Here is a 27,510-nt window from a genome sequence, read left to right as displayed (position 1 = left end):
GCGCGCGCGTGTGGTGGTCCGTTTGCTTGCGTTCTCCCTCCTTCACAAAATTGCGGTGCCCCTTGGGGCCCAACCCAATTGTGAAACTAACTCCTTATAAAGGTCATAAATGAGTGTGTTCCCTCCAATGTGGGACTTCTCATTTTTCAATTCACACATTAAAGCCATCATCAATGCCAATTATGTTTCATCATTTCCAACAATCCCCCACTTGAATTTAAAAATGGATTCTAGAATAGCGTCAGACGCTTCAATAAGATTGTGCATAAACAAAGGTGTCTTTCGACTTGAACCTTTGCATAGCGAGTAGGATTCAGATTCAACAAGAGTAACAGTAGTTTTGAACTCTATCTCTGACATCAAACCCACACACAACCTTTTCATTAGGTGTATTCTATAAAGCCCGTGCATTTAGGGCCCTGCACGTGTATCCCAGTCTAGTGAACGCTCTAGGAATTCTGCCTCGAAATTCCATAGGAAGCGGCCCCCACTTCCACATTCACGTAGGTGAGTCTATCAAGAGTACTCCTGTAGCCACTAGGTACCCCACTCCATATAGAGTATAGATCTCATTAAGAGTTTCTATTATCTCATCCTTTTTCGCTTCAGGAATCATGCTTCTCATTTTAAACATAGCATGTTCATCTCATATCACTATGACTTGTTATTACCCATTGAACCTAATTCTTGGGATCTCCAGTCTTTTAGGTCGGGTTACCATCATAAGTGACTCATTTATCTATAGGCATTAGTCCCATCCTTTTGGATGTATTTTGGACTTTCTCTCTAGCTAATCCTTTCGTCAAAGGATCAGCTAAATTTTCATCAGTGCGTACATGATCCACAATAACAGCTCCTTTCGAAAGTAATTCTCTAACAGTGCTGTGCTTACGACGTATTTGTCGTCTCTTACCGTTATAATAACGGTTCTCAATTTTTGCAATAGCCGCGGTACTATCGCAGTGGATCAACACAGCTGGTAACGGCTTATCCCACAAAGGGATTTCTGCTAGCAAGCATCTCAACCAGCTTGCTTCCTCACTAGCATTAGCCAGTGCTATCATTTCAGACTCCATAGTGGACTGAGCCAATACCGTCTGTTCTTCGATTTCCAAGATACAATACCACTCACTATATTAAAATATAGTCATCGATTGCTTTGGAGTCATCTGATAAGATGTTCCAATCAGCATCATTGTATCCTTCAAGGATAGTAGGAAATCTTCGATAATATAATCCGAGACTCATGGTCCTTTTCAGGTATCTCATGACTCTTTCCATAGCGTGCCAATGCTCCATACTAGGTCTACTAGTAAACCTGCACAATAATCCCACGACATAGGCAATGTCGGGTCTAGTACAATCAGGGGCATCCCTGAGGCAGCCAATGATGCTCGCATATTCAGTTTGTCTAACACCTTCACCACAGTTCTTGAAAAGTTTTACACTGGGATCATAAGGTGTGCAAGCAGGTTTACAGTCAAAGTAATTATATTTCTTTAGGATCTTTTCAATATAGTGAGATTGATCCAAAGAAATTCCCTTTTCTGACCTAGTAATCTTGATTCCGAGGATTACACTTGCTTCTCCGAGGTCTTTCATATCAAAGTTGTTACACAACAATGATTTCAAAATATTTACAGCATGAATGTTTGAATCAGATATGAGTATCTCGTCTACATAGAGACATATGATAGTGCAAATGCCATTTTCAAATTTGTGGTAAATACATTTGTCACTTTCATTCACTTTAAACTCATTCGATATAATAAAGTTATCAAACCTTTCATGCCATTTCTTTGGAGCTTATTTAAGACCATACATGGACTTATCTAACATACATACCCTGTATTCTTGTCCTTGAATTACAAAACCTTTAGGTTGCTCCATAATAGATTTCTTCTTCCGAATCACCTTTTAAAAAAGTTGTTTTAACATCCATTTGGTGTAACACCAGGTTAAGAATAGCTGCTAGTGATATGAGTATTCTAATGGATGTTATTCTAATGATCGGTGGAAAAGTCTCGAATAAATCTATATTTTCTCTTTGTCTAAAACCTTTGGCTACAAGGTGTGCCTTGTATTTATCAACAGATCCATCGGGTTTTAGTTTCTTTTCCAAAATCCATTTACAAACTATTGGTTTGCAACCAAGAGGCAAGTGTACTAAATGTCAGGTTCGGTTAGACTCTAGAGAATCCATTTCATCGTTTATAGCTTCTTGCCATAGATCTGCATCCAATGATGACAGAGCTTCTTTAAGATTTGCAAGATTCTCTTCTAAATTATAAGCCATATATTCTGGTCCATAATCTATAGCAACTCTTACTCTCTTACTCCTTTGAGTTTTTGTTTCGTCTTGTTTGTTGCTTTCAATGCTTCTTGTCACATGAACTTGACTAAGTTTGCTGTCCCCACTATTTCACAGTAACTTGACTAGGTTCGCTGCCCCCACTATTTCTCAATTTAAAAGGGGATTTATTTTCATAGAGGTCAACTTCATTTGACTTTATGATCACTTTTGCGTTTAGGTCATAAAACCTATACGCTTTGTTCTTTACCGCATACCCAATGAATTCTCATTCATAGGCTCTACTGGCGAATTTAACTCGCTCGGGATCGGGATTCTGACATAAGTCAGACCACCCCATGTTTGAAAATAAGACAAGTTCGATTGTCTTTTCTTCACTATCTCATAAGGAGATATTTTGTTTTTAGATTTAAAAACTCTATTCAAAACATAACAAATAAACAATATATTTTCTTCACACCAATGAGATGTAGTACTAGAGTTAAACATACTAGCAACAACTAGTTCAATAAAAGTTATATTATTTTTTCTTTTCAACTTTACCATTCACTTGTAATTATGGTGTAGTTGTTCCATGTATAATTCCAGACAATTTATAAAACTCATTAAATAAACTAAATCATACTTGGAATCTCTTAATCTTTATATTAAATTGATTTTTCAATTTCAGCTGTAAAGATCCTTAACATGCCAAGCGTTTCACTTTTAGTTTTCATTTCTTGGTAACGTCTCATCAAGTTCACATATGTCAAAGTGTAATACATCTAAAGACTTAGATTCTCTAACTACATATTTATGTGAACTCTTTGTTATTTTAGCTTGACTATAAAAATTCACATTTTCCAAAATCATTTAACAATAACTTTAGAATTAAAACTAAGTTACTTAATTTTGAAATCAGATGTGTTCACATCACATAGTCTAGCATGTCAAAATTAAAATCACACAACATGTAAGCATAAACAGACATTTTATTGATTTCAACATTCAAACAAAAGAGACATATTAAATTTCAATGTTTAATTTAAATATGCCATGAATGACGTACCTTAATAGCTTATCTCATGAATCATCTTCTGAATTCTACGGGAGTGTGCCTCCACGTCCATGAATCTATCAGCCTCCATGTGCCTCCACGGATCTGTCAGCCTCCATGTATCAGACATCTGATACTCTCTGATACTCTAGGTAGCAATCACAACTTACTTAGAGTATCTCAAACATATCTCGCATTATTGCTGGAACTGTAATAGTTATACAGATCATCAGCAAGTCGATTAAGAATATAATTCTTATCATTATTCTCCCATGGGTTAATTCTCCAACTGTTTTATCCTTTTCTATTTGCTTCAAACTGAAACAGTTTATCAAAATGAGAGGCAACATAACCAAATCCAGTAATCTCTTCGGTTGACATGGCAGAACGAAACGTCTTAAAATTGTTGGATTTTGAATTTCAAAAACTATTTAAAATTCACAATTTATGCCACCGAAGATATTACTGGGTTGAGTCGTTGTTAGCTACAAGAAGAATTTCATCTTTCTGATCTTGCTTGCGAGATTCCTCTTCAATTCTAAGGCGGGTTATCAGACTTTCTAGAGAGAATTCTTTAGTTTTATGCCTAAGAGAATTTTTAAATTCTTTCCAAGCAGGGGGCAGTTTGTCAATAATAACAGCAATTTGAAACTGTTCATCAAGGGACATACCTTCAGTGATGATTTCGTGAGCAATTTTCTGGATTTCATGAGACTGAGTTTCCACTGATCTGTCATCTGTCATCTGATATTTGAGGTAGCGGCTTACAGCATACTTCTTGGGTCCAGCTTCCTCAGTATCGTACTTCTTCTTTAAAGCATCCCAAACCTGTTTAGCAGTATTGCTGTCGGAGCTGTAGTAGTCATACAGATCATCAGCAAGTCCATTGAGAATATAATTCTTACATAAGTAATCATTATTTTCCCATAGGGTTAATTCAGCAGCTATTTTATCCTTTTCAGCTTGTTCACCTTTTTCTGGTACAACCGGAATATCATCCTTCAAAACGTTGGCAAGGTTTTTCGTGGTTAGAAAAAATAGCATCTTTTGTTGCCATCGTTTGAAGTCGGTAGACATGGCAGTTCGAAAACGTCTTAAAATTGTTGTTTTTGAAATTCGAAAACCTTTGAAAACAATTTATGCCACCTCTCTTTAAGAGAGGCAGACTATCAACCACGACCCGGACCCGACCTGGCCGGCGGCGCGCGTGGTGGTCCGTTTGCTTGCGTTCTCCCTCCTTCACAAAATTGCGGTGCCCCTTGGGGCCCAACCCAATTGTGAAACTAACTCCTTATAAAGGTCATAAATGAGTGTGTTCCCTCCAATGTGGGACTTCTCATTTTTCAATTCACACATTAAAGCCATCATCAATGTCAATTATGTTTCATCATTTCCAACAAACTCAAATAAAATAAAATAAAAAATTACAACTCAAATTAGAATTAAAACAGAAAACCGAATACTTAAATTAAAAACTCAAAACAAAATCTAATTTAAGTTCTCTCTGTCATGATAGTTAAATCTTCTTCAGTTACTAGAGTAGTCCTACATCTAGACTTAAACATGAATAAAAAGTAAAATATATATATATATATATGCAAAAGAAATGTTACCAGTATCAAAGCCTTTATAGCAGTTCTATCAATTGGGAATCCAACAGCATTAGTCTTTTGAACAGAAAGCAAAACATCCACAAAATCACTATGCTCCTCATCACTATCTTCACCACTCCTTAACCTACAACTAATATGATCCTCAATCACTTCCTCAAAAAAATCATCCAAATGTTTAGCAACTTTTTGAGCCCTGCTATAAAAACCATTAACCTTACTCAACCAATCAAGCCAAGGTATAAAGTCCCCTATACATACAGTACCTAATAACACCGTAAACTCCGACATTAGCTCCAAAAACTTTGTCCCTTTTCCTTCACTGTATCTTTTTCCAAGTGCCACTCTACATACTATATTATTAGTAATTGTAGAACACAACTCAGTTAAATTCAACACAGAAGAAGACTCCTTAATATGTTCCATCATTCTTGAAGTTTCTTCTTCTCTTACGCCACGATAAGATTGAACCTTTTTGTTACTAAGAAGATGTAACACACTTAAACTCTTTAGTTGTCTCCAATACTCACCATATCCACAACTTGCAACATCTTTGGAACCGTATAAAAGGATATCGAATATTTTACGATGTGCTCTATCAGAAAAGGTTAAGTCATGAGTTTTCATTACTTTACTTGCTGCATCAGAAGATGAAACAACAAGTACTGGAACCTTTCCAAAATAAAGAAGCATTAAAGGGCCATATTTGTGAGATAAAGTTTGGAGTGTTCGGTGAGGGAACAAGCCAAGTTGATGGAGATTCCCAAGTAGAGGAAATCTTGGAGGTGAAGGTGGTGAGTTTTTCTTTGTGTTGAAATACCATTTTTTTATGATGAATAGAAGTGATGAGAGTAAGAGTACAAAGATAGTGAAGAACAAAAACATTGTGTGAAACAAGTTTGTAGAGAGGAGTACGTCTATAACTCTTCTTGTGACTAAATACTAAATGCTTATATAGAAAATATTTCAATTAAAATTATTTTACGTGAATATCTTATTTTTTCTTATCCAATTAATAAAAATGTAAATTAATAGAAAGGAAAAACTGAAATTACAATAATTATAGTAGTTCAAAAAAGAAGAACAAATATTTATCATACATCAACCACCAATGACTTGTAGTTGAAAGAATTTTATTACATTAGAAACTTCAAATCCAGAAAATGGAACCATTGGATAATGAAAGGATTGGAAAAATTGGTGCCAAATAAGACATATTTTCAACCTGATTACATTTTCATCAAGATATTGCATGCACAAACTTAATTATGGCCGGCCAATTTATGAGAATTATGTGGTTTCAAAAATACTACTAAAAAATAAAAACTCACTAATTTAAATAAATAATTCTTTTTTTTAGTTTTTAGTGTTTTTTATTAGAGATTCAATTTTTAAAATTAAAATTATAACTCTAATATATTTGAGACAATCTTGTCCAACCAAATTGAACTATTGCTATCTCGTCGTCTTTTAAGATCATTGTAGAAGTCCTTTTGTAAACTTGTTATTACCACATATATTTATATTCTAGAAATTTATTGGATATACATTTAATCATTTAATGTCATGTCATTTTTATATTTAATTATTTTTTAAATAAATTAAAATTTTGAATTAATTTTGTTCATGAGTATGTATGAACTTATCTATATTTATTTATGCAATTATGAATTTTATGTGCATGTGTGGAGAATGATAGGAGAGAAGGAGAAAATATTTGTGTATAGTTCATTTCCAATTACCATTTATGGCTACTTTCCCATCAACCGTTCAATTCAGAGAACGACCTCTGAATCACAAACATGGTCCATATCATGATGGTGCATGTCCTTGATTATGGGCGTCAAGACGGACAATCCAAAATTCCATATTTTTAGGGGTATTAATTAATTAATTTATTTAGTAGTTAGTAGTATATATTAACTGTTTTTGTAATACATATATGATATATAGAATAATATTATATATTAACATTATAGTTGCATCTATGAAAGAAATCTTTTTAAATTGAAATTATTAAAATTTTATTTGCAATTTAATATGTCATAAAATAGATTAAATATACTTTTATTTTTATTGAATTTAATTTTTTTAGAGAACATTAATTGCGAAATATCATTGGTGATTTTGTAATAAAAAATACAAAAAAATAATATCATCATAATTTATTAAAATAAAATCACAAACATAATGTATCATATTTTTATTTTTATATGTTATTTAACATTAATTTTTTTTAAAATCAACATCATATTAGTATTGTTAGTAAATGTTAGAATTATAATGAGAATGAAAATTGAACCTCCTTATCACTCTATTTCTTAAAGATTCATTCACCCCATCTTAGTGCCATGTAATACTTATTATACTACACCATTCAATAAATAATCTGACATACATCATTCACTCATTTTATTCTTCATTCTAATACTTCTTTGTCTATATAATTTTGATAAAAAAATATAATAAAAAATATAACTCTCATTAAAAACGTGATTTAATTGTCAATTACTTTTTAGATTTCATTGCATATAAATACATCATAATATTTTAATTATATTTTAATAATTAAAATGTAACAACTATAAATTACTGTAAAACATATAAAAATATAATCATCATATCTTAGAAATGAATAATAAAACTTACATACAAATAATCCAATAAAACTTAAATTAAAATAAATAGAATATATTAAAACAAACAATCTCATTTAAATTAGTAAGGATTTACAACAAAACGAAAATCAAATGATATTTTAAAAAAATGAAAATATTAAATTATATCTTAAATATTTTTAAAGTAATATAAAATTTATGTATATTTTTTTCTTATCAATGTTCAGGTACATGTTATGTACCTTAAACACAAAAGAAAATATTATCTATATAATTTTTTCATGAAAACAAAACTCATTTCAATATATATATATGACTTATATAGGTAGGATGAAGGATAAATCATAACACAAATATCATTTGACAGTCAAAATCAAATAATCACGTTTTATCATTTTCAACATTATTTCATATTTTTCTCGTAAAAAATTGTATTTTTGAATTTGTTTATTACGAACTCTCTCCAAAAAACTACAATCAAAATACCTTTGAAATAAACATGCTGCATAAAATCTCTTATAAAAAAACAACGTCAGGTTATGTATTGAATATTTTGAAAGTAGTATCCTATTTGTGTAGGTATATGTTATACTCCTCCAATACAAAAGTAAATATTTATCTATAGAAATTATTCAAGAAAACAAAGACTTCAATTTCAAAATATAAGACTTGTAGTTGGATGAAAGATAAATCAAAACATATATAATAACATTTAACAACAAAAATAATCAAAATCAAGTAGTCACGTGTTATCATTTTTAATATTATTGTGTTTTTGTCGTAAAAAATAGTGTTTCAATTTTTTCTATAAACACTCTCTAAAAAGGATACAATATATCTTTGAAAATCACATGACTTAATAGTTCTAATTAAGAATTAGTTATTCAAAGATTAAATAGAAATGAGACATAAAATATAAGAAATGAGAGTACATTCAATTAGTCAAAAAAATAAATAGAAATAACAGTACATTCAAGATAAAAAAGTAAAATATAAAAAAACTATATAAAAATCAATGTTTACAAAATAGTATATCAAAGCAATGCTTATAAAATATATATTCTATTTTTTTTATAGAAAAAAAGTATTTTATAATGATCGAATGTTTAAAACAAATAAAATGTATACAAATAATCACTTTGAATTATATATACGGATGCTATTTTGAATTTTTTTTTATCGGTGATAACGTATTCCTTATATGATAATTCAATCTTATCAATGATAATTTGTCTTGTGTATGATAATTATTTTAAAATTTTCATCCATAAAAACTTGTTTTGTTTATAATAATTTAATTTCATAAGTGACAACTTATATCGTATATAATTATTATTTTAAAAACTTTATTTATCAATAACAATTTATCTCATGTGTAAAATAATATTTCTTTTTTTTTTAAAAAAAAAGAAGATAATAAAATAAATTAACAATAAATAAGTAAAAGAAACACAATCACAATTGGATAAATAGAAACATAATAAAACTAATTTTCTATATTTTTCTTAAAATATATCCAATATTCATTATTATTAGCATTAATAAATTCAGAAAATTTTCTATATTAAACACTTATGCATAAATTTATAATTAAAATACCATAATTTTCTTCAAATTTTTATGTAAAAAATATTTAAGAGACACATTATTAATAATATTTATATATTACTTTTTTAACGAATTTATTCATGAAATATGCATTATTATTTAATTAATAAATGACAAACATTTATCTAACATACAATTTATACTTATTTATGTTTTAATTAATTGATTTGTGAAGATATTTTTTAAATAATTAACTAATAGCAAATATTTATTTCATATATGATTGATTTATACATAAAGTATATCTTTAAGAAATGCACTATTGATAGTATATAGTACATGAAAAGTATAATTGAATAATGTGTAATGCATAAAAATTTAGTTATTGTCTAGATTGTATCTGTTTTTCATAATATTTTGTAGTATCTACCTTTCTAAAATACATATATCTTTTTGTGAATACTTAAATACATAATATTTAATTTAATAATACATTCATTTTCATTTAAGGGACCTAAGTTATGGCTTAAGGTAATAATCGGTTCAATAAAATTTGGGCTTTATTTTCATCTAATCAAATCATACCCTTAAGGTTAAGGGGTCCTAAGGTTGCGAATTTGGACCTACTGTTTAGCTCAAATGCTTGGGTGACTTGTCTAATTTGCTAATCACTTGTACTCACTTATTAAATTACATGCTACTAACTCTTAAGGGACAAAATCACAAGTGAAGTAAAGTTGTTTAAACTCAACTAACTACCTATTCACTATCTCAAGTAAAAACCTCACCTGGTCCCTCAAGTCTTGTTCTATACTTTCCCTTGGCAATTCATATTTTGACATGATTCCAAGTAACCGTCTATTTTGAACCGATTATCTTCGATACATTTTTCTCACTTAACACACTATTCAACATATCACAAGGATAGAATACAAATACAAATACAAATTCAACTTCTAATCATTTTGTTTTGGTTAACACAAAATTACCCACATGATTACATAATATCTCGAAGTTTAGTAACACTCAAGTTTAAGCATTTTATACACATCTCGAAGTACAATAAAGGCACATAAAAATTCAACACTTACAGAAGATATCGATATTAAAAAATCATCATATCAGCCGTAGACATTCAAGTGCAACACCTAATAAAATAACATCAAAAGTCCATTAAACAAAACAGAAAAGGATCAATTCCAATCATTCATGTTTCATCTATATCAACTAAGCAATTAATGCAACATGGAAAAAAGTACTAATAACTACCGCTCACAAATTATTAAAGTTGAATTTTAGAAAGGCCATTCATTTTCAATTTTTCTAATAATAATGGTTAGAACATAGAATATGTTAATGTGTAAATTTAAAAATTATTGAAATCCCGCATTGAACAAATCTCATATATTAAGTAGTTTTCAACTATAAATACTAAATTACACCAAAGTTTGATGCATTTGCCAACTTTCTATTTTTTCTCTTTTCTATTTTGCTCGATATATTTTAGAGTCACTACTCATCTTTTTGTCCTTTTGATATTTTAGAGTGGTTTTGTACCGTGATACTTTCAATTGGTTTCACTCAAAACCTATTCCTATAGCTCCTATTACACTCATTTTATCTTAGTTATGTCATAATCTCTTTGTGAAGAATATACTTCAACTTTGACAATCTAATTACAATATCAAACGATGTTCGATTTAAGTAAACAACTTTTTGCAAAACTTAAAATGTTTAATTTATAAACATAATTTTTATTTTACATGATAGATATTCAATTAGTACAATTTAACAAAATAAAGTATATATGGACAAAAACGGAACAACAAATATTTTTCAACTTATAACTCAATTTTCTCTATCAATTCTCAATGAAATTTAGTGAAACCAGTGCTTATTTCGAAGATACTTAAGTATAGTTTCTAATGGGACAGAAATCAATTCCAAACAATATCTATGCAGAAACGTATACCCATACGGGTTCAAGGACAACATTATATCATTTTCATTTCAATCTTTATATTCTCAAGTTCATATACTCAACTAAGGAAATAACATTCAAAATTTAACGTAAAAACAATGGATTTTGCTCCTCTAAAGGGAGTTGCTCAGTTTAGAGAGTAAAATGAGTAATATCAACCATTGATGGTCAAATGAATGGTTGATATTATGTGCACACGCATTACCAATCATGGATAGTTATAATATCAATCATTGATTCATTCATTATATCAAATTCTCTCTTTAGAAGAGCCAAATTCAAACCAATTACTTACCGATACTAATCAATTATCATTTCATCACCAACGCAACCACAACACTCAACAATAATAATAAAACAACAACTCTTCATAGTAGTTAGCACAAACACCTAACACGCATTCTTAATAATCAATGATACCAAATTAAATAGGATGATCACAATACCCAAACATGAAAATCATTAACATTTTCTAGCAACATGCAATCAAGATTCATAAGCACACCTAAGAGGGTTTTCTACGTTACCTTAAAAAGAGATTTAAGACCCCAAAGTTTGATTCTAATTCCTTCTTCTAAAAGTGGAATCCTAACTCTTCTTGAAGTTTCCATCTTCCTTCTCAACATGTAAGAACTCTATACTTCTACTATGTTGAAACCCTAACTTTCCTTTTCTCCTTTCTCACAATTTCTCCTTTTCACTCTTCTTCTCAGTCCTCTTTTACTCTATTATGGGTGTGGAGGTTATTTCTATGATGAGATGATGGAATGAGAGAGCTTGAGAAGTGATTTGGATTCCCTCCTTCAATGGTCTCTATTGCACTCTCTCCTGCAATAATATCAGACATTGGATAAATCGAAGGGATGAGAAACAAACAGATAAAATAATACTAATAAATAATTGTGAGAGAAATGCTTACATAAACACGGTGCACGTAGCTGAATCAATGACTTCTATTCATATTTTTTTTAAATTACGATCTTGATGTTTTTATCTACAATAAACAGTTCTCATCTCACTCAAGTTCCATTCTCTATTAGGAGCAAACTACTGCATTATTTCTCTACAAGATTATTCCCCCAGCTAATGGTTACTTCAATCTTGCACTGTTAAAAAATAAAAATAAACGTTCAAATGTCATTTGAATAAACAAACACGTGTTACTATAAAAAAACATTTTGAATGATGAATGGAGCCTTAATTGAAATTGAATGGAACTTTGGAAAATATATTTTCTATATAATGTATTGAGTATTGACAGATGAATGCTAATATTTGGATTTAATGTTTTTCCAACAAGTCAACTCAGATGGAATTACTTCTTCATTACAGGAAAGCACAGCATGTGCCATCAAATTGCCTAACCAACCATGGTATAACAATCCTCTTGAACCTAGCCCTCCAAATAACCAATACTTACAACTATGATTATTACTTATGAAATCATTAATACAACCCAAAAGTGGAAGTGATCCAAGGGGACTGAGTGGAGGCATTGCCCTTAGACCAGCTCTTGCTCCAGTGAAAACCCAATCCTTTATTCCAGGATAAATAGTAGATGCCTTCGGCAGGAGATGATGAAGAGCTTTTGAAGCTTCATCACTTGAAACATTTGGTGATGAATTTATAGATTTCCACTCCCATGTTGAGCCCACATCTAGACTACGAGAGTCCTGAACGGCGATCCATGCATCTGATAATATGGATGGTCCATGCTCAGGATAACACCTGGAAGACAAAGCCAGATAATAATTCTCAGACGGGACCAATCTCTAGCTTATTGTATTCAATGAAGGTCCCTTCCAAGAAAACAACATTCTTAAAGTAATACAGCACAATACTTATATTTCATGAGACAATAATTGTGCTAAACTAAATATTTTTCAGATTGAAAGCATTTGTGAGGCTTAACATTAAATTTTACCTCATATCATCAGGCAACTCCATGTGCACAATTACACCCCTACATGTCCTCAAAGGAAGCCTCCCAGAAATCTCAGGAAGCATGTTGACTTTTGCACCAAGGCATATGATGACTGCATCATATTCCCCTGAGACTTGAGCGATATTAAATCAGTTTAAGAAACATAGGAATGGTAAATGAAAGACTCACAATTGAATGGGGTAAGTTAGATGCCATTATGAAGAACGATGCAAACTAGCAACTAATGAATAAGAATATTGTAATAATTCCATATATCCCAAAACACTGGAAACTATTGGAAAGTTGCATATTCGAGCTTTCTATATTTTACAATTACTCATTATTTTTAGAATAAAATTTTCTTGCATAAAAATACCAAATTCAAAGGGAAAATAAAAATAAAATAAAATAAAATAAAGCAATTAGCATGTTTACAGTCAGAGAGCAACACAACGAATAAAAGAACAACAAACTAAAAGAATAGCAATTATTACCTTCAAACTCAGAAAGTCCATCGACAGATTTTTTGTGTAAACTGAGTTGTTTCTCTCCAGAGTCAAAACTGATTGATTCTTTCACTAAATTTTTGCATGCTTGGAAAAGTGCCTAACAGTATTATCAAAATGAATTAAAGTCAGTGGTAACCTGGAAAAAGGACAAGAAAGAAATTGAACAACAGAAAAATTTAAAATTATAATCCAAACCTCAAGGTAGTGTCGAGGATTGATATTTAGAGCTTCGGGAAGAAAGAAAGCTGTATTAAACGGTAAACATACACCAGGTAAAAGATTTTGAGCCTCTTCATTATTAAGTGTTTGTACTCGGCAGCAAGGAAGGCAGATCTTGGCATTCTAGCAATCACATAACGGCAGATTATCAGTAAGAAACCAAAGTCTAATGTAACCAATATTTCTGGATTGTATCCAATCAGAGAGATTACATCATTCAATTTGGTCATATTCTTCATATCCATTGCCGGTCGTAAGATGCCCCTGAAGTCAGGTGATCATCAGCAGTGTAAAGCAACTCTAAGATTCCAATGAAAGGTGTAAAATGCAGTTTTCAAAAGGAAAAACAAAACTTTTTCAAGCAAGCAACATGAGATACCTCTTCACTTTCAAAAAAGAAAACAACCTAAAATACCTTTTACTAGCCACAAAAGCTTTCATATCTTGTTGAGTACATTCTCCAATTTTGCAGTCCTTGGAGAGACTAGCATCTTCAGCAATTCTCAAAAGCTTTATGCTCTCTTTCCAACACTGAGCACCCTCCCAGAGAGGCTTAACTACACCAATCAGCATATTCCACAGAATGGACATAAAATGACAAGACAAAAATTCACTACATCCACACACACACACTAACATATATATTTGAAGAAGAACAAAAATGAGAAATGTACCTTTTGGGGAATAAGGGTGAAGAAGTCCTCCAGAAATTCCAGAAGCACCACCCCCAATGCCCATTTCATCATATAAATCAATTTTTAGGTTCAACTCCTTAGGACTTTGCTGCAAAGATAGTTCTCAGCAACATGAGGGATGGTATATTACATTAAATTATGTTAGTGTGAATCAAGAAATCCAATATTGGCCAAAAGAAGATGCAAAAAAATCACGGTTTCATAACTAACTAAAGAACATAGATGAATATGAAAGAGAGAAAATGTAGAGAGTAGACAGTACCTTCAACAAATGCCAAACAACTGAAAGGCCTGCGAATCCAGCACCAAGCACGGCGAACCTGGAGAATGAGAATAAACATATGGGACAATGTTGGTTATTTATTGATGAAATGAGTAAAGGAAGAAGAGATAACCTGAGAGGATGTTGTTGAGTTAGAGAACAATGTGACCTAAGTGTGGGAGATGATGATGATGATGAAGATGAACGGCGGGGCAGTATCGGGTGCGGACATAGATTCATAGTCTTCATGGCGGCCGGAAAACCTCTTAGCTGCAGTCTATGAAATGCCCAACCCCGGCCGGGCTAAGATAGGGGAGGGATTTGGATCCCCTCCTTCTTCAATGCTCTCTACTGCACTCTCTCATGCAACAGTATCAGCCACTGGATAAATCCAAGAGATGAAAAACAAACAGATAAAATACTGTCCTTGCAATTCTCGATGCTCTTGCTCTTTCCAAGGTACATACTACTACTTCACTTTATTTTCCTCATGTATCTATTGTTATTATACCTTGATTCTTCACAATTTCAAATTCGGTTTGAAGCATTCATTCTGTACTGTTGGGCACAAGTCGCGAAACTACCCGTAATTTTATATTTTATGTGAAATATAAAAGAAAAAATTAGGTTTGCAAAGAAATTCATTTCTTTCTTTTTTTATTTTGTCTTTACTGTTAGCAAAATTCTCTTTGTAATTACTATAGAGATTAAAATAGTCAAAATAATATAAATAAAATTATCAATCAAGTAAAAATTTTAATTGTCTTATTTCTACTAATTTTTAATAAATAATGGGTAGCTAAATATAAAACCATACAAATTTATTGAAAAAATAGAACGACTAAATACTAAGATATGTCAACTTATTAAAAAATGAGGTAATTGAGACTACCTCATATTTACCTACCCCTATTCCGCGTATAAATGTGTAGCACCGGTATTTTCTAAAATAAAATGTATTTATTGTCTAACAACAACATGACAATAACGATATGTATGCTTACATCCAATTAATTTATTTTTTCAAATTATTATAAGTCAATATATCAATGTCATATTTGATCTATTTGTCAGTGTTAAGCGCATAATAAATTTCTTATTTGTTAGATGTGATTGATTTCATCCAAAAGTTAAAGCAATTCCAACTAATGTGACAGTATCCTTATTAATATGATGCCTATATTTGATGCATTAATATGACCTACATATCATAGGTGTTTCTTGTTGGAAAACATGTTAGAGGTCGTCTTGCATATTTGTTTTTCATTCGACACTCATAAAAGGTGTTTGGAGTTCCATATGTTCCATATGTTCCACCACAACTAGCCTCTTTATGCTTCATAAATACCTCCTATAAGGCTTTTTATATTTTGACATGGCTGGTAAATTTATCTTCCTTTTAGCACTTGGTTGGTTTTGTGTGGAAGTTGTAAATATCACTCCCAATGTCATTTACACCGTGATTTTACCAAGTTAGAAATTGAAGTGTGAGTGTCACACTATGTCTAAACTCATGTCACCTCGAGAACAAGTAGGCTATTAGACTTTTACTTTCAACCATAAGGAATGTTGTATTGCATGCATGGTACTATCACCATTGGTTTTGTATTTGTATTTGTTATGTATGTTTCATGAACCAATAAGAGTTGAGGCTGAATTGGATGCTTTGACGCAAAAACTGTTGTGCGAAAAGTTTACATCTTTTTCTCGATGAATTACCAATAGCTAATCAAAACCAAAAGAAAATGGATTTGATGGAACCTAACACCCTTTTCCCCTCTTGGTTTACTAAAAATGGTCTTCCAACTTATGGAGCCTTGCATGAGAAATATGTATTTCAAGACGCATTGCACGTTCCGTATAGGTGATGGCTTTCTTTTCTCATTCTCTAGCTCCATTTGTTAAAAGTTAGATATGTTGAAGAAAAATCTCAAATTAACGTGTTTAAGAAAATCAAACAAGTTAATTAATTTTTAATTATAATTTTAATTGTATTGCTATTTAACTTGTGATTTTGAGTATATTATTCGAAGGTAGGTAATCATATACAACAATACAAGATCATTCTAGTATATAAAAGAACATTTTGGTTTATAAGAGCAGCAATGTGGACAAACCAATATCATTCTGGTTTTTGACAATCATTGATCGTGTTGAAATAATTATTTTCATTAACATTCTACATTTTTGTTTTGTAACCAAAATTAATCTTTAGTAAGTTTAAATTTAAAAGCATAAATTAATTTTTAAAAAGGGAATCACAATTTTAACCCTCTTTTTTATGATTGACATTGCTACTTCAAAATATGTTTAGTCTTCGTAAAATTTTAAAATGCTATTTTTAGTCTTTTAATCTTTGAGAGAGTTTATTATGCTCCACAAGTGATTATTGTTAGTGATAGTTGGAATTGTTTTGCTTGCATTTGTAGGACAGTTGGTGATGATTTGAAGTTTTTAGGTCGTTTAATGAAAGTTCTAGTACTGCTGATAATGGGTTGGATTGAGAATGATTATGTTTTGAAGTTTTCAGGTATGGAGGATTTAACAAAAGGTGAAAAGGCCAACGAGCTTGTTCCCAATTTGGAGGTTATATTTATTCCGGAGGAAACTCTTTGTTCAAGAACAATTTCTCCAGCGGGTGAACCACCTTATCCTTGCCTTCCTTGCCAAACACATCGGAAGTTTGGTAATGAATGAATGAATGGTGTGTGTGGTTTGATAAGTCTGGAGTGTTGGGAGTTTTAGTGAAACGAATTGAAGGAGTTTGATTAACTAGTTTTCTTGCAAAGGAGGTTTGTGAAATAGGAGATTAAAGTCAAATTATGTAAGATTGAAATAGAGAGAAACGTATTTTTGTTAAAACTAGCCATATAATAGAGTAATACAATAAATATATTACTCACTCCGATGAGTGTCACATTGAACCATTTCAATTATACTATGGATGAGTAGTGTGTGTGGTTTGACAAGTGTGGACTATACAAAGTTTGACCAAAATAATTTAAAATGGTTGAAATTGACTAGCTTTTGTTTTTGCAAACTCGTGAAAGAACCCATCTATTTCTTTCGAAATACTTATATAGAAATATGTATTTCAAGACGCATTGCACGTTCCGTATAGGTGATGGCTTTCTTTTCTCATTCTCTAGCTCCATTTGTTAAAAGTTAGATATGTTGAAGAAAAATCTCAAATTAACGTGTTTAAGAAAATCAAACAAGTTAATTAATTTTTAATTATAATTTTAATTGTATTGCTATTTAACTTGTGATTTTGAGTATATTATTCGAAGGTAGGTAATCATATACAACAATACAAGATCATTCTAGTATATAAAAGAACATTTTGGTTTATAAGAGCAGCAATGTGGACAAACCAATATCATTCTGGTTTTTGACAATCATTGATCGTGTTGAAATAATTATTTTCATTAACATTCTACATTTTTGTTTTGTAACCAAAATTAATCTTTAGTAAGTTTAAATTTAAAAGCATAAATTAATTTTTAAAAAGGGAATCACAATTTTAACCCTCTTTTTTATGATTGACATTGCTACTTCAAAATATGTTTAGTCTTCGTAAAATTTTAAAATGCTATTTTTAGTCTTTTAATCTTTGAGAGAGTTTATTATGCTCCACAAGTGATTATTGTTAGTGATAGTTGGAATTGTTTTGCTTGCATTTGTAGGACAGTTGGTGATGATTTGAAGTTTTTAGGTCGTTTAATGAAAGTTCTAGTACTGCTGATAATGGGTTGGATTGAGAATGATTATGTTTTGAAGTTTTCAGGTATGGAGGATTTAACAAAAGGTGAAAAGGCCAACGAGCTTGTTCCCAATTTGGAGGTTATATTTATTCCGGAGGAAACTCTTTGTTCAAGAACAATTTCTCCAGCGGGTGAACCACCTTATCCTTGCCTTCCTTGCCAAACACATCGGAAGTTTGGTAATGAATGAATGAATGGTGTGTGTGGTTTGATAAGTCTGGAGTGTTGGGAGTTTTAGTGAAACGAATTGAAGGAGTTTGATTAACTAGTTTTCTTGCAAAGGAGGTTTGTGAAATAGGAGATTAAAGTCAAATTATGTAAGATTGAAATAGAGAGAAACGTATTTTTGTTAAAACTAGCCATATAATAGAGTAATACAATAAATATATTACTCACTCCGATGAGTGTCACATTGAACCATTTCAATTATACTATGGATGAGTAGTGTGTGTGGTTTGACAAGTGTGGACTATACAAAGTTTGACCAAAATAATTTAAAATGGTTGAAATTGACTAGCTTTTGTTTTTGCAAACTCGTGAAAGAACCCATCTATTTCTTTCGAAATACTTATATAAAAAAAAAAAAAAAAAAAAGAATAACGCATAAAAATAGAATATATGATTCATCAAATATATTGATCACATTTAGCGTGAGGTGCAACAACTCAAGAATGAATTAACTAAATCGGAAGGAAAAAAAATAATGATTTAAGTATGATTAAGTTTTTTATATCAACACAAGGATCACAGTTTAATAAATTTGAGTTGAGGTTTTTTTCAAAAAAACAAAAAACAAATAGTGAGCTGAGCACCTTTTAAGAATTTCACATTAAAGTCATTTGACTTATTTATTTATTTTATCGTATAGTATATGAACTTAAATGACATGCCAATTACTCTGTTTAGAAATCCCCTCTGAAAGACAAATTAATGAATAATAACCTTTTTTTCACCTTTTACCTTAATCGGGTGGGGAGCAGAAACATCGAATTATTGCAGTGATGACGCGAAAATGAATTTCAAATTTTGATTGATAATAACAAAACAAACAACTCAAAAGGGAAAAAAATTAATTTAATTGCAGACCCAATTAATTATTAACGTCTTTCACATTCTCATTCGTAGCAATTTCATGAGTGCAACCATTTGGTTTTGGCGTGGTTGTGGTGAATGTGATGGGTGGTCGTGATTCAGCACTTCAAAACCAGAAGCATTCGATTCTGATGGTCTCCGATTTTTTCTATCCTAACTTTGGTGGCGTCGAGAATCACATCTATTACCTCTCCCAATGCTTGCTCAACTTAGGCCACAAGGTCCTCATTCCTCCCATTAACACCCTTTTCATTCATTCTTCTTGTCTATGTGTTTAGTTCTTCCGTTGTATAATTATGTCATTTTTAAGAATGTGGCGTTTAATTTGTCTATGGTAGTCGATCTTATTTAAATTTTGTCGTGTTGGTGGTTGAAAATAAAGTGTAAGGGCTTTAGTGTGGCTTTAAGTCAATGGTGGACTGAGCTTTTTATTTGTTTGGGGTGTAGGGTGTAAGGGGTTGAGGCGACTATGTTCATCTTGTTGTGGTGAATTCTATTTGTACTTCTTGGCACACCTTGTGCTAAGAATTGCCTTTGTTAATATATTTTTTGGCCTTGTCCAACAAAAGAAAAAACTATCATTGATTTAATCACTTTAAACTTCATTCGCTACAAATGTTCACATTTTTAACATGATTACACACACTTTAAATCATGATTGATATTTTATAACTCGTGCTAGCTGTGGTAGTTTGCAACTTTTTTTTAATGAAATATGACTATTGATGATCAGGTGGTGGTTGTAACTCATGCTTATGGAAAACGGTCTGGGGTTAGATACATGACAGGTGGTTTGAAAGTGTACTATATTCCATGGAGACCATTCTTTAATCAGAATACATTTCCAACCTTGTATGGGATACTACCCATTATAAGAACAATTCTCATTAGAGAAAGAATTAACATAGTACATGGGCATCAAACCTTTTCAACACTTTGTCATAACGCCCTTATGCATGCTAGAATCATGGGATACAAGGTTGTGTTTACCGATCATTCGTTGACTGGTTTTGCTGACTCTGGAAGTATCCACATGAACAAGGTGTTGCAGTTTACCTTGGCAGATGTGAGTCAAGCCATCTGTGTTTCCCATACAAGCAAGGAAAACACAGTTTTGAGGTCAGATTTGGCGCCAGAGAAGGTTTTTGTAATACCTAATGCTGTTGACACTGCTATGTTTAAGCCAGCATTGGAGCGTCCTAGCAGAACAGAAATCATTATTGTTGTTATCAGTCGGTTGGTTTACCGGAAAGGGGCAGATTTGCTTGTTGAGGTCATTCCAGAAGTGTGCCGATTGCATCCTAATGTGAGTTGATTAAAAGGCTATCAGCTTGTTTTGCATAATGCAGTAAAAGAATTTGGGTCTAGATTTCTGTCTAATCTGGACATAATGGTATTAACTTATGGCTCCTCTTGGAATGATTTTCCTTTCTATCCTTCTGGTGCTTCTTGTCAGAACAAGTTGCAATTCTTATGTTTGATAAGTTGTTTTCAATGGTGCTTCTTCCAGTTCCACCTAGCGGGATAAGTCTGTTTTGTTTTTGTTATGCTTCTTTTGGTGCTGTGTTAAATTAAGTCTTTCAAAGCTGCAGTTGCTGTCAAATGCATGAAATAACTATATAGTCCATAACTTCATCTATATTGTCAGCATTGTGATGGCAATGGCAACATCTTTGACCCTTTTACTTTTCATTTACAAAATGATTTCTATGATTTTCGGCGATCCTCATCACCATATGTATGCAGTGTTACTATTTTATTGATTCCTTATGTTGGAGCATAATAGATAATGCATCAAATAAAACAATGGTCAAATAAATTGTAGCTTTGAGATTTTTGTATTGTAAAGATATAACTTATGTATCCCATTTGAAGGTTCGTTTCATTGTTGGAGGTGATGGCTCTAAGCGCGTGCGGTTGGAAGAGATGAGAGAAAAGCATTCTCTTCAAGATCGAGTTGATTTGTTGGGAGCTGTACCACATGCACAAGTCCGATCTGTTCTAATATCTGGGCATATTTTCTTAAACAGGTTTGGCTTCCTGGAAAAGTTCTTTCTTTCTTTAAGTTTTATGCTGATGAAATTTATACTCTGTCATCATTTGTAATTATCAGTCGGATCTTTTACCCTTGTTTTTGCTATTATTGTTATTTCTCTGCCTGACAGTCACTACTAAAGAACGTTTCTGGTCTTACAAATATGCGGCGGAATTTTCCTTGAGTATTGCGAATAATTTCATCAATTTTTTGCTTCAAATATAAGAGAGATAATTAAGCCATTTTTAAGTGGCTGAAGCTTGAATTGTAAATTTGCTAACTTAATTTTGATGCAAATCGAGTCATCAATATTTTAAATTTCCTTGTGTTCTCATCTGTCATGCTTCTTAGCTCTAGGTTTGAGCAACATCTTTAAGGGAAAATCTAAGGTTTGAATGATTAATTCTATAAATAATTGAAGTGTATATATATAAAGAGCAGTTTAGTTTTTATCCGTCCTTTAAATGGTTGAGTGTGATGTTTCATTCATACAATTTCAATGAGCCTCAAAAAATTGCAGTTCTTTTGATCAACAGATACTGTGAGGCCCTCAATGACATGGCATGAAGATGACTATTCTATAAACCCAGCGGGTTTGTTAAATTATTGATTTAAGATATTAAAGGACATGAACTTTATCATTCTGAGTTGTATCCGATATTGTTTATTTTGTATCTGTTGTCCTACCTGAGCTTTGCACTGTTACAGTTCCTTAACAGAAGCATTTTGCATGGCCATATTAGAGGCTGCTAGTTGTGGATTGTTAACAGTCAGCACACGCGTCGGAGGTGTTCCTGAGGTAGGTACCATGTATATTATTTCTGTTCTTATCCGATATCAGTATAAATGCCTTTTATGTAGTTTTTCTGCCAGAAATTCTCTTATGCACTTCAATTACTTGTCAGTTCCACAATTTTGGAATACTGTCCTGTGGGGGTTGATATGGATTCACTTCCTTGCTATATAGGTTTTACCAGATGACATGATTGTTTTGGCGGAACCTGATCCAAGTGATATGGTGAAAGCAATATCAAAGGCGATAACTATGCTGCCTAAAATTGATCCTCAAGTCATGCACAATCGAGTGAGTTTGTAGCTTAGATTACCTTTTTCTTTATCTTTCATTGGGTAAACTAGTTACTTACCGAGTCTATTTATTTATTTCTGTAGATGAGGGAACTCTATAGCTGGCATGATGTTGCTAAAAGGACCGAAATTGTATATGATCGTGCTTTGAAGTGTTCAGATCAAAATCTACTTGAACGTCTCTCGCGGTACACACTTTCATAGCTTCAATTTGATGCTAACAGCAACATCTAGTTGTAAAAGGAAATTCACTGGTCAATATGTTTCAATTATGTTACTTTTGTATTCTAATTACTTGAGCATAAAATTCTTTCTTTAATCTGCTTGAAACATAAGCTGGAAGCAAAAGAATGTATTTTAGCTCCTTTGTTTGACAATACTACAACTTCAGCAATTCATTTGCTGGTACATGTAGTTCAGATGTAAAACCAATACCTAATTTAGGAAGAAGATCATGAATCTGATTAATGCAAAAGCATATTTTCTGAAATGAATTAAGGAACTTTAAATTTATTCATTGACTACTTACTTCTAAGAATGCTAATTGTATGTGTTATTTTAGATACCTCTCTTGTGGAGCATGGGCAGGAAAAATCTTTTGCTTGGTTATGATCTTCAGTTTTATGTTATGGCATCTACTGGAACTATGGGAGGTATATATAGGCTGTGCTGATTGACTTCAATGTGTAACACATTTTGCTGGCTTCTTTATGTTTGCTGTGTTGTCTTTATTTTTATGCGTTGTTTGGTTTTCCGTAATTAGCCCGCAGATGATATTGAGGAGGCGCCGGATCTTATTCTCTCACGCAACTGTGTTGAATTGGAGAGATGTTGCAGAAAACTCAACAATCCAGAAAATCAGAAGAATAGCAGTGATACTATATGATGATGATAACAATAATATTTATAGGAAAATAGTATATTATGTTGTATAGGAAATTAGTAAGGTGAGTACTCTGCTTCCTTAAAATTAGTAAGGAAATCAGTGATGCCTTTATTTGCAGAGGATCCTAAATTTATTCAAGGGTCTTTGTTTTTTCTTTACTGATTACGAGGTGTAAACAACAACATAAAATATAACAGTGCATTAAGTTTGCCGAGAGAGAAAAAGAATGCATTGGTTTTCACTGAATTATTGAAGAAGTTTTTTTATTTTTTATGTTATTTTTTATGGGATGAATTATTGACGAAGTTGTTGTATTGGATTTGGTACAAGATCGATCATTGAAAATAAACGAAAGTCGTGTGGCGTGAAATGATATTTTATCCTTATTTTATGGATGGATAACTAGGAATTTAATTCTGAATGGTTAATTAAAATGAAAGAACCAATATTTTAAAAGCATCTTATCCAATTAAGGGCAGAGTTCATTTTCATCAGTCACCATAAAAATACATTATTCTCAAGCATTTTGGTTACAAACTTTTATAAAAGTTAAAATATTTCAAACACAGGGACTTTGTTAAATTGAAACAATATTTTCACACTATAATATATAATAAAGTTAGCTTTAAATTTGTACCAAAATAAAAGTTAGCTTTAAATAAAAACTATTACGCTTTTTTATTAATTAATGAAAACAACAATAGTTGTCTATGAAAGTTGGTTCAAGAGTTGAAATCGTGGTTCAATTTCTGTTAGAGTCTCAAGAATCCAACTCATGTAAATTTTTTTCAATAAAAAAAAAAAAGAAAAAAAAAAGAATTGATTCTAGATCTCGGTGGGGAAAAGAAGGTTCCAGCTACCAGACAAAGCAATAACTTGCTCAACTCAAACAATCACTTTATTGTCTCTCTTTCTCTCTCTAAAGAATCCTTAGTTACAACGATAGTGTTAGTAACCACTCAGAATTTCACCCAAAACTCTCAATCAATCTCTTTACTGTAAGCAATTTCAAATTTGAAGTCAAACCCATTCCACATCGTCATAACCGTGGAATTTCACTCCCACTTCCACCAGTAGTAAGCTTCCAGATCTATCAATTCTTTCATTCAAATATTTATTTATGTTTTTTTCAATACCTGTATCTAACTATAGATCTTGTTCTTCTTGAAAAATATTTAAGTGACTCTTATGATTTCTTTTTATTAGAAACTAATGAAAATAATTTGCTCTATTGCTTATTGATTTTAGTTATGATATTTGCTAATATAGAAGCTGGTTTATGTGAGAATCAACTCAAATCTTCAATTCAACCCTTGTCCAAATTATACCCTTGTGGCTGATTGAGCTTAAATTGATGTATATACGATTGTTAACCTTGGATCATAACTGCTACTTGTGTGGCTAAGATTTCATGTGTCATTCATGCACTCAATTAATGCTTTGTTTTATGTATGATTTTTAGGAAATTATATGATTTACTGTTTGAATTAGTTTTATATGAAACCGATGACGTGGATTTTTTAGATTGATATAACTTGTTAACCAATCTTCTCATGTATGGTGATGAATCCCTGATTGGTTATTGATTGAGTCATGACAAGTAGGGTAAATAATAATAACGTATAGTTTTGTTACTGTCCCTTGTTGTATGCAGGATAGATTTGAGGCGTCTGGACCACTATGGCGGATTTGGAAAATTTACTTTTGGAGGCTGCAGGAAGAACTGGTGGTGCAGCTGGGAGAAATCGACATTCTATTCCACCTTCGAGGAGACGACGTGATGGCTCGTATTCGGATGGTGGGAGTGACTCTAGGGATGATGATTCAGATGATGAGCTTAATTATCCAAGCAGAAAGCCATCTGGATCACAAGTTCCTCTGAAGAAGAGATTAGATCCAACAGAAAGAGACGACGATTTAGGCAGTCAGGAAGAAGCAGACGATGATGATGGGCGAAGTGACCGTGAAGGCGATAGCAGTGATGAATCAAATATCGGTGATGATCTCTATAAAGATGAAGATGACAGGAGGAAGCTTTCTGAGATGAGTGAACTTCAAAGAGAAATGATTTTATCGGATAGGGCTTCAAAAAAGGATGATAAGAGTTTATTGGGAAAGATAGCATCAAAACGTGAAAAAGGAAAGGCAATAATGACTGGAAAGCAGTCTCCCCCACTGTCATCATCTCGCATGCGTGCATCAGCCAGATCTGCTGATAGGTCAGCCAAGAATGTAGCATTAAATGAATTGCGTGCAAAGCGGTTGAAACAACAAGATCCAGAAGCCCGCCGTAGATTGAGAGAGGCGTCTAGAAATTCAGGACCCCGACGCTTTTCCCCACCAAAGCGCAAATCTTTCACATCAGCAAATCTCAGTAGTTCAAGCCATAGCGACAGTGACAGTAGGTCTCACAGTGATGATGAAGGGTCAACTGGGGATGGAGGAATTGCTGACAGTGATGATGATAGGGCATTATCTGGGTCTGAGGGGCCATCCTTTCAGGATATAAAGGAAATAACTATTCGCAGGTCAAAACTGGCAAAATGGTTTATGGAGCCGTTCTTTGAGGAGTTAATAGTTGGTTGCTTTGTAAGAGTTGGAATTGGTAGATCGAAAACTGGACCAATCTACCGGCTCTGCATGGTGAAAAATGTCGATTCCTCAGACCCCGATCGACAGTATAAACTAGAGAACAGAACTACACACAAGTATTTGAATGTTGTTTGGGGAAATGAAAGTTCTGCTGCTAGGTGGCAAATGGCTATGGTAAGCGACTCTTTTCCACTTGAAGAGGAATTCAAACAATGGGTTAAGGAAGTAGAACGAAGTGGCGGCCGGATGCCAACCAAACAAGACGTGTTAGAAAAGAAACAAGCTATACAAAAAATCATCACATTTGTCTACTCCGCAGATACTGTGAAGCAGATGTTACAAGAGAAAAAGTCTTCCTCGTCAAGGCCGCTAAACGTTGCTGCCGAGAAGGATCGACTAAGGAGGGAGATGGAAATAGCACAAAGTAAGAACGATGAAGCGGAAGTGGAGAGGATCAAGACAAGAGTACAAGAATTAGAGGCATCCAGACATGCAAAGGTGAAGGATGCCAAAGCTTTAAAGCTGGCTGAAATGAACAGAAAAAACAGGTTCGAGAACTTCAAGAATGCTTCTGAGTTGAGGCCGGTAAATATTGGTTTAAAAGCAGGGGAGGCAGGTTATGATCCATTTTCAAGGAGATGGACAAGATCAAGGAACTACTATGTTGCAAAACCTGGTGAAAAGGCCGCCGCCAGAAAGAATACCACCAATGTTTTAGTTGCTGATGCAGGCAGCAACATAACTGGAGTACCGGTAACTGCAGAGTCCGGTGTGGTGGCTACTGCCGCTGCATTGGAAGCTGCTGCCGATGCTGGGAAGTTAGTTGACACAAGTGCTCCAGTGGATCAAGGAACAGAATCAAATTTTCTGCACAATTTTGAGCTGCCAATTTCATTAGCATTACTTCATAAGTATGGTGGAGCCCAAGGAGCTCAAGCAGGATTTATGGCTAGAAAACAAAGAATGGAAGCAACAGTTGGATTTAGAGTATCAGAAAATGATGGCAGGAGGCATGTACTGACTCTATCAGTTGGTGATTACAAAAGAAGAAGAGGACTTCTTTGAAATTTGTTGATGCCGTGCGGGTCCAATTGAGGTAAGTCCACGATATAATGATGGAAAGATGGTTTTTATTGACTGTAATGTTGTTGTAACCTTATTATGTATGTTGAACATTTTATAAGTGGTCATGCTTCCACATGTCTTTATCTAGCTTTATTCTTGAACAATAAAGTTGTGTGATAAATGCAAGATTGTAATGTACTATATGATTTGAGAGTCGCTTTTAACCGGGCGCTTGGAAGTTAAGAAGAGGACAATTACTACACGATATTTTTCCTGC

The 27,510-nt window shown here is 32.6% G+C and overlaps 4 protein-coding genes and 1 long non-coding RNA gene across 10 annotated transcripts in view; 2 read left to right on the top strand and 3 right to left on the bottom strand.

The window, feature by feature from the left end:
• LOC101497769 (cytochrome P450 736A117-like) overlaps positions 1–5,973 on the bottom strand; it is an 8,541-nt gene extending 2,568 nt beyond the window's left edge. Inside the window, exon 1 of the mRNA XM_004504971.4 lies at positions 4,961–5,973. Coding sequence (XP_004505028.1) covers positions 4,961–5,842 — 882 coding nt within the window. The 5' untranslated portion in view covers positions 5,843–5,973. The remainder of the gene's footprint in view (positions 1–4,960) is intronic.
• Positions 5,974–11,319: 5,346 nt separating this feature from the next.
• Positions 11,320–15,295, bottom strand: LOC101496988 (uncharacterized). 4 transcript variants are annotated; one of them, XR_001144116.3, is made up of 11 exons: positions 14,847–15,295; positions 14,714–14,771; positions 14,431–14,539; positions 14,172–14,313; positions 13,969–14,020; positions 13,733–13,879; positions 13,523–13,634; positions 13,029–13,161; positions 12,424–12,832; positions 12,024–12,210; positions 11,320–11,932 (listed from the first exon to the last, which is right to left on the bottom strand). XR_001144116.3 is itself a non-coding variant. In XM_027335523.2 (9 exons), exons 1-9 carry the CDS (start codon positions 14,960–14,962, stop codon positions 12,373–12,375), a joined length of 1,329 nt encoding a protein of 442 aa, XP_027191324.1. In that variant the 5' UTR covers positions 14,963–15,295; the 3' UTR covers positions 12,306–12,372. The 4 variants fall into 4 exon arrangements, 2 of the variants coding, with proteins under 2 accessions (XP_027191324.1, XP_004505027.1); XR_003473319.2 differs by having other exon boundaries at positions 13,029–13,155; XM_027335523.2 differs by lacking the exons at positions 11,320–11,932; positions 12,024–12,210 and having other exon boundaries at positions 12,306–12,832.
• Positions 15,296–19,430: 4,135 nt separating this feature from the next.
• LOC101496675 (phosphatidylinositol N-acetylglucosaminyltransferase subunit A-like) lies at positions 19,431–23,822 on the top strand. Its single transcript, XM_004504967.4, has 8 exons — positions 19,431–19,790; positions 20,303–20,875; positions 21,445–21,599; positions 22,313–22,403; positions 22,572–22,688; positions 22,775–22,878; positions 23,253–23,343; positions 23,454–23,822. The coding sequence occupies exons 1-8, from the start codon at positions 19,653–19,655 to the stop codon at positions 23,574–23,576; spliced, it is 1,392 nt and encodes a 463-aa protein (XP_004505024.1). The 5' UTR covers positions 19,431–19,652; the 3' UTR covers positions 23,577–23,822.
• Positions 21,619–23,395, bottom strand: LOC140920938 (uncharacterized). The gene is made up of 2 exons (XR_012163694.1): positions 23,257–23,395; positions 21,619–22,920 (listed from the first exon to the last, which is right to left on the bottom strand). It is a non-coding gene; the product is annotated as an uncharacterized lncRNA (long non-coding RNA).
• Positions 23,823–24,466: 644 nt separating the features above from the next.
• LOC101496126 (protein RTF1 homolog) overlaps positions 24,467–27,510 on the top strand; it is a 4,090-nt gene continuing 1,046 nt past the window's right edge. For 2 of the 3 annotated variants that reach the window (XM_073370326.1, XM_004504965.3), the window contains exons 1-2: positions 24,467–24,652; positions 25,231–27,264. In XM_073370326.1, coding sequence (XP_073226427.1) covers positions 25,257–27,233 — 1,977 coding nt within the window. In that variant the 5' untranslated portion in view covers positions 24,467–24,652; positions 25,231–25,256 and the 3' untranslated portion in view covers positions 27,234–27,264. Of the gene's footprint in view, positions 24,653–25,230; positions 27,496–27,510 lie in introns of those variants that run through there. The other variant, XM_004504966.4, reaches the window with a different exon arrangement.

The sequence above is a fragment of the Cicer arietinum genome, chromosome 6 (assembly GCF_000331145.2).
Source record: "Cicer arietinum cultivar CDC Frontier isolate Library 1 chromosome 6, Cicar.CDCFrontier_v2.0, whole genome shotgun sequence".
Taxonomy (NCBI): domain Eukaryota; kingdom Viridiplantae; phylum Streptophyta; class Magnoliopsida; order Fabales; family Fabaceae; genus Cicer; species Cicer arietinum.
This window is presented reverse-complemented; position numbering and strand designations above follow the sequence as displayed.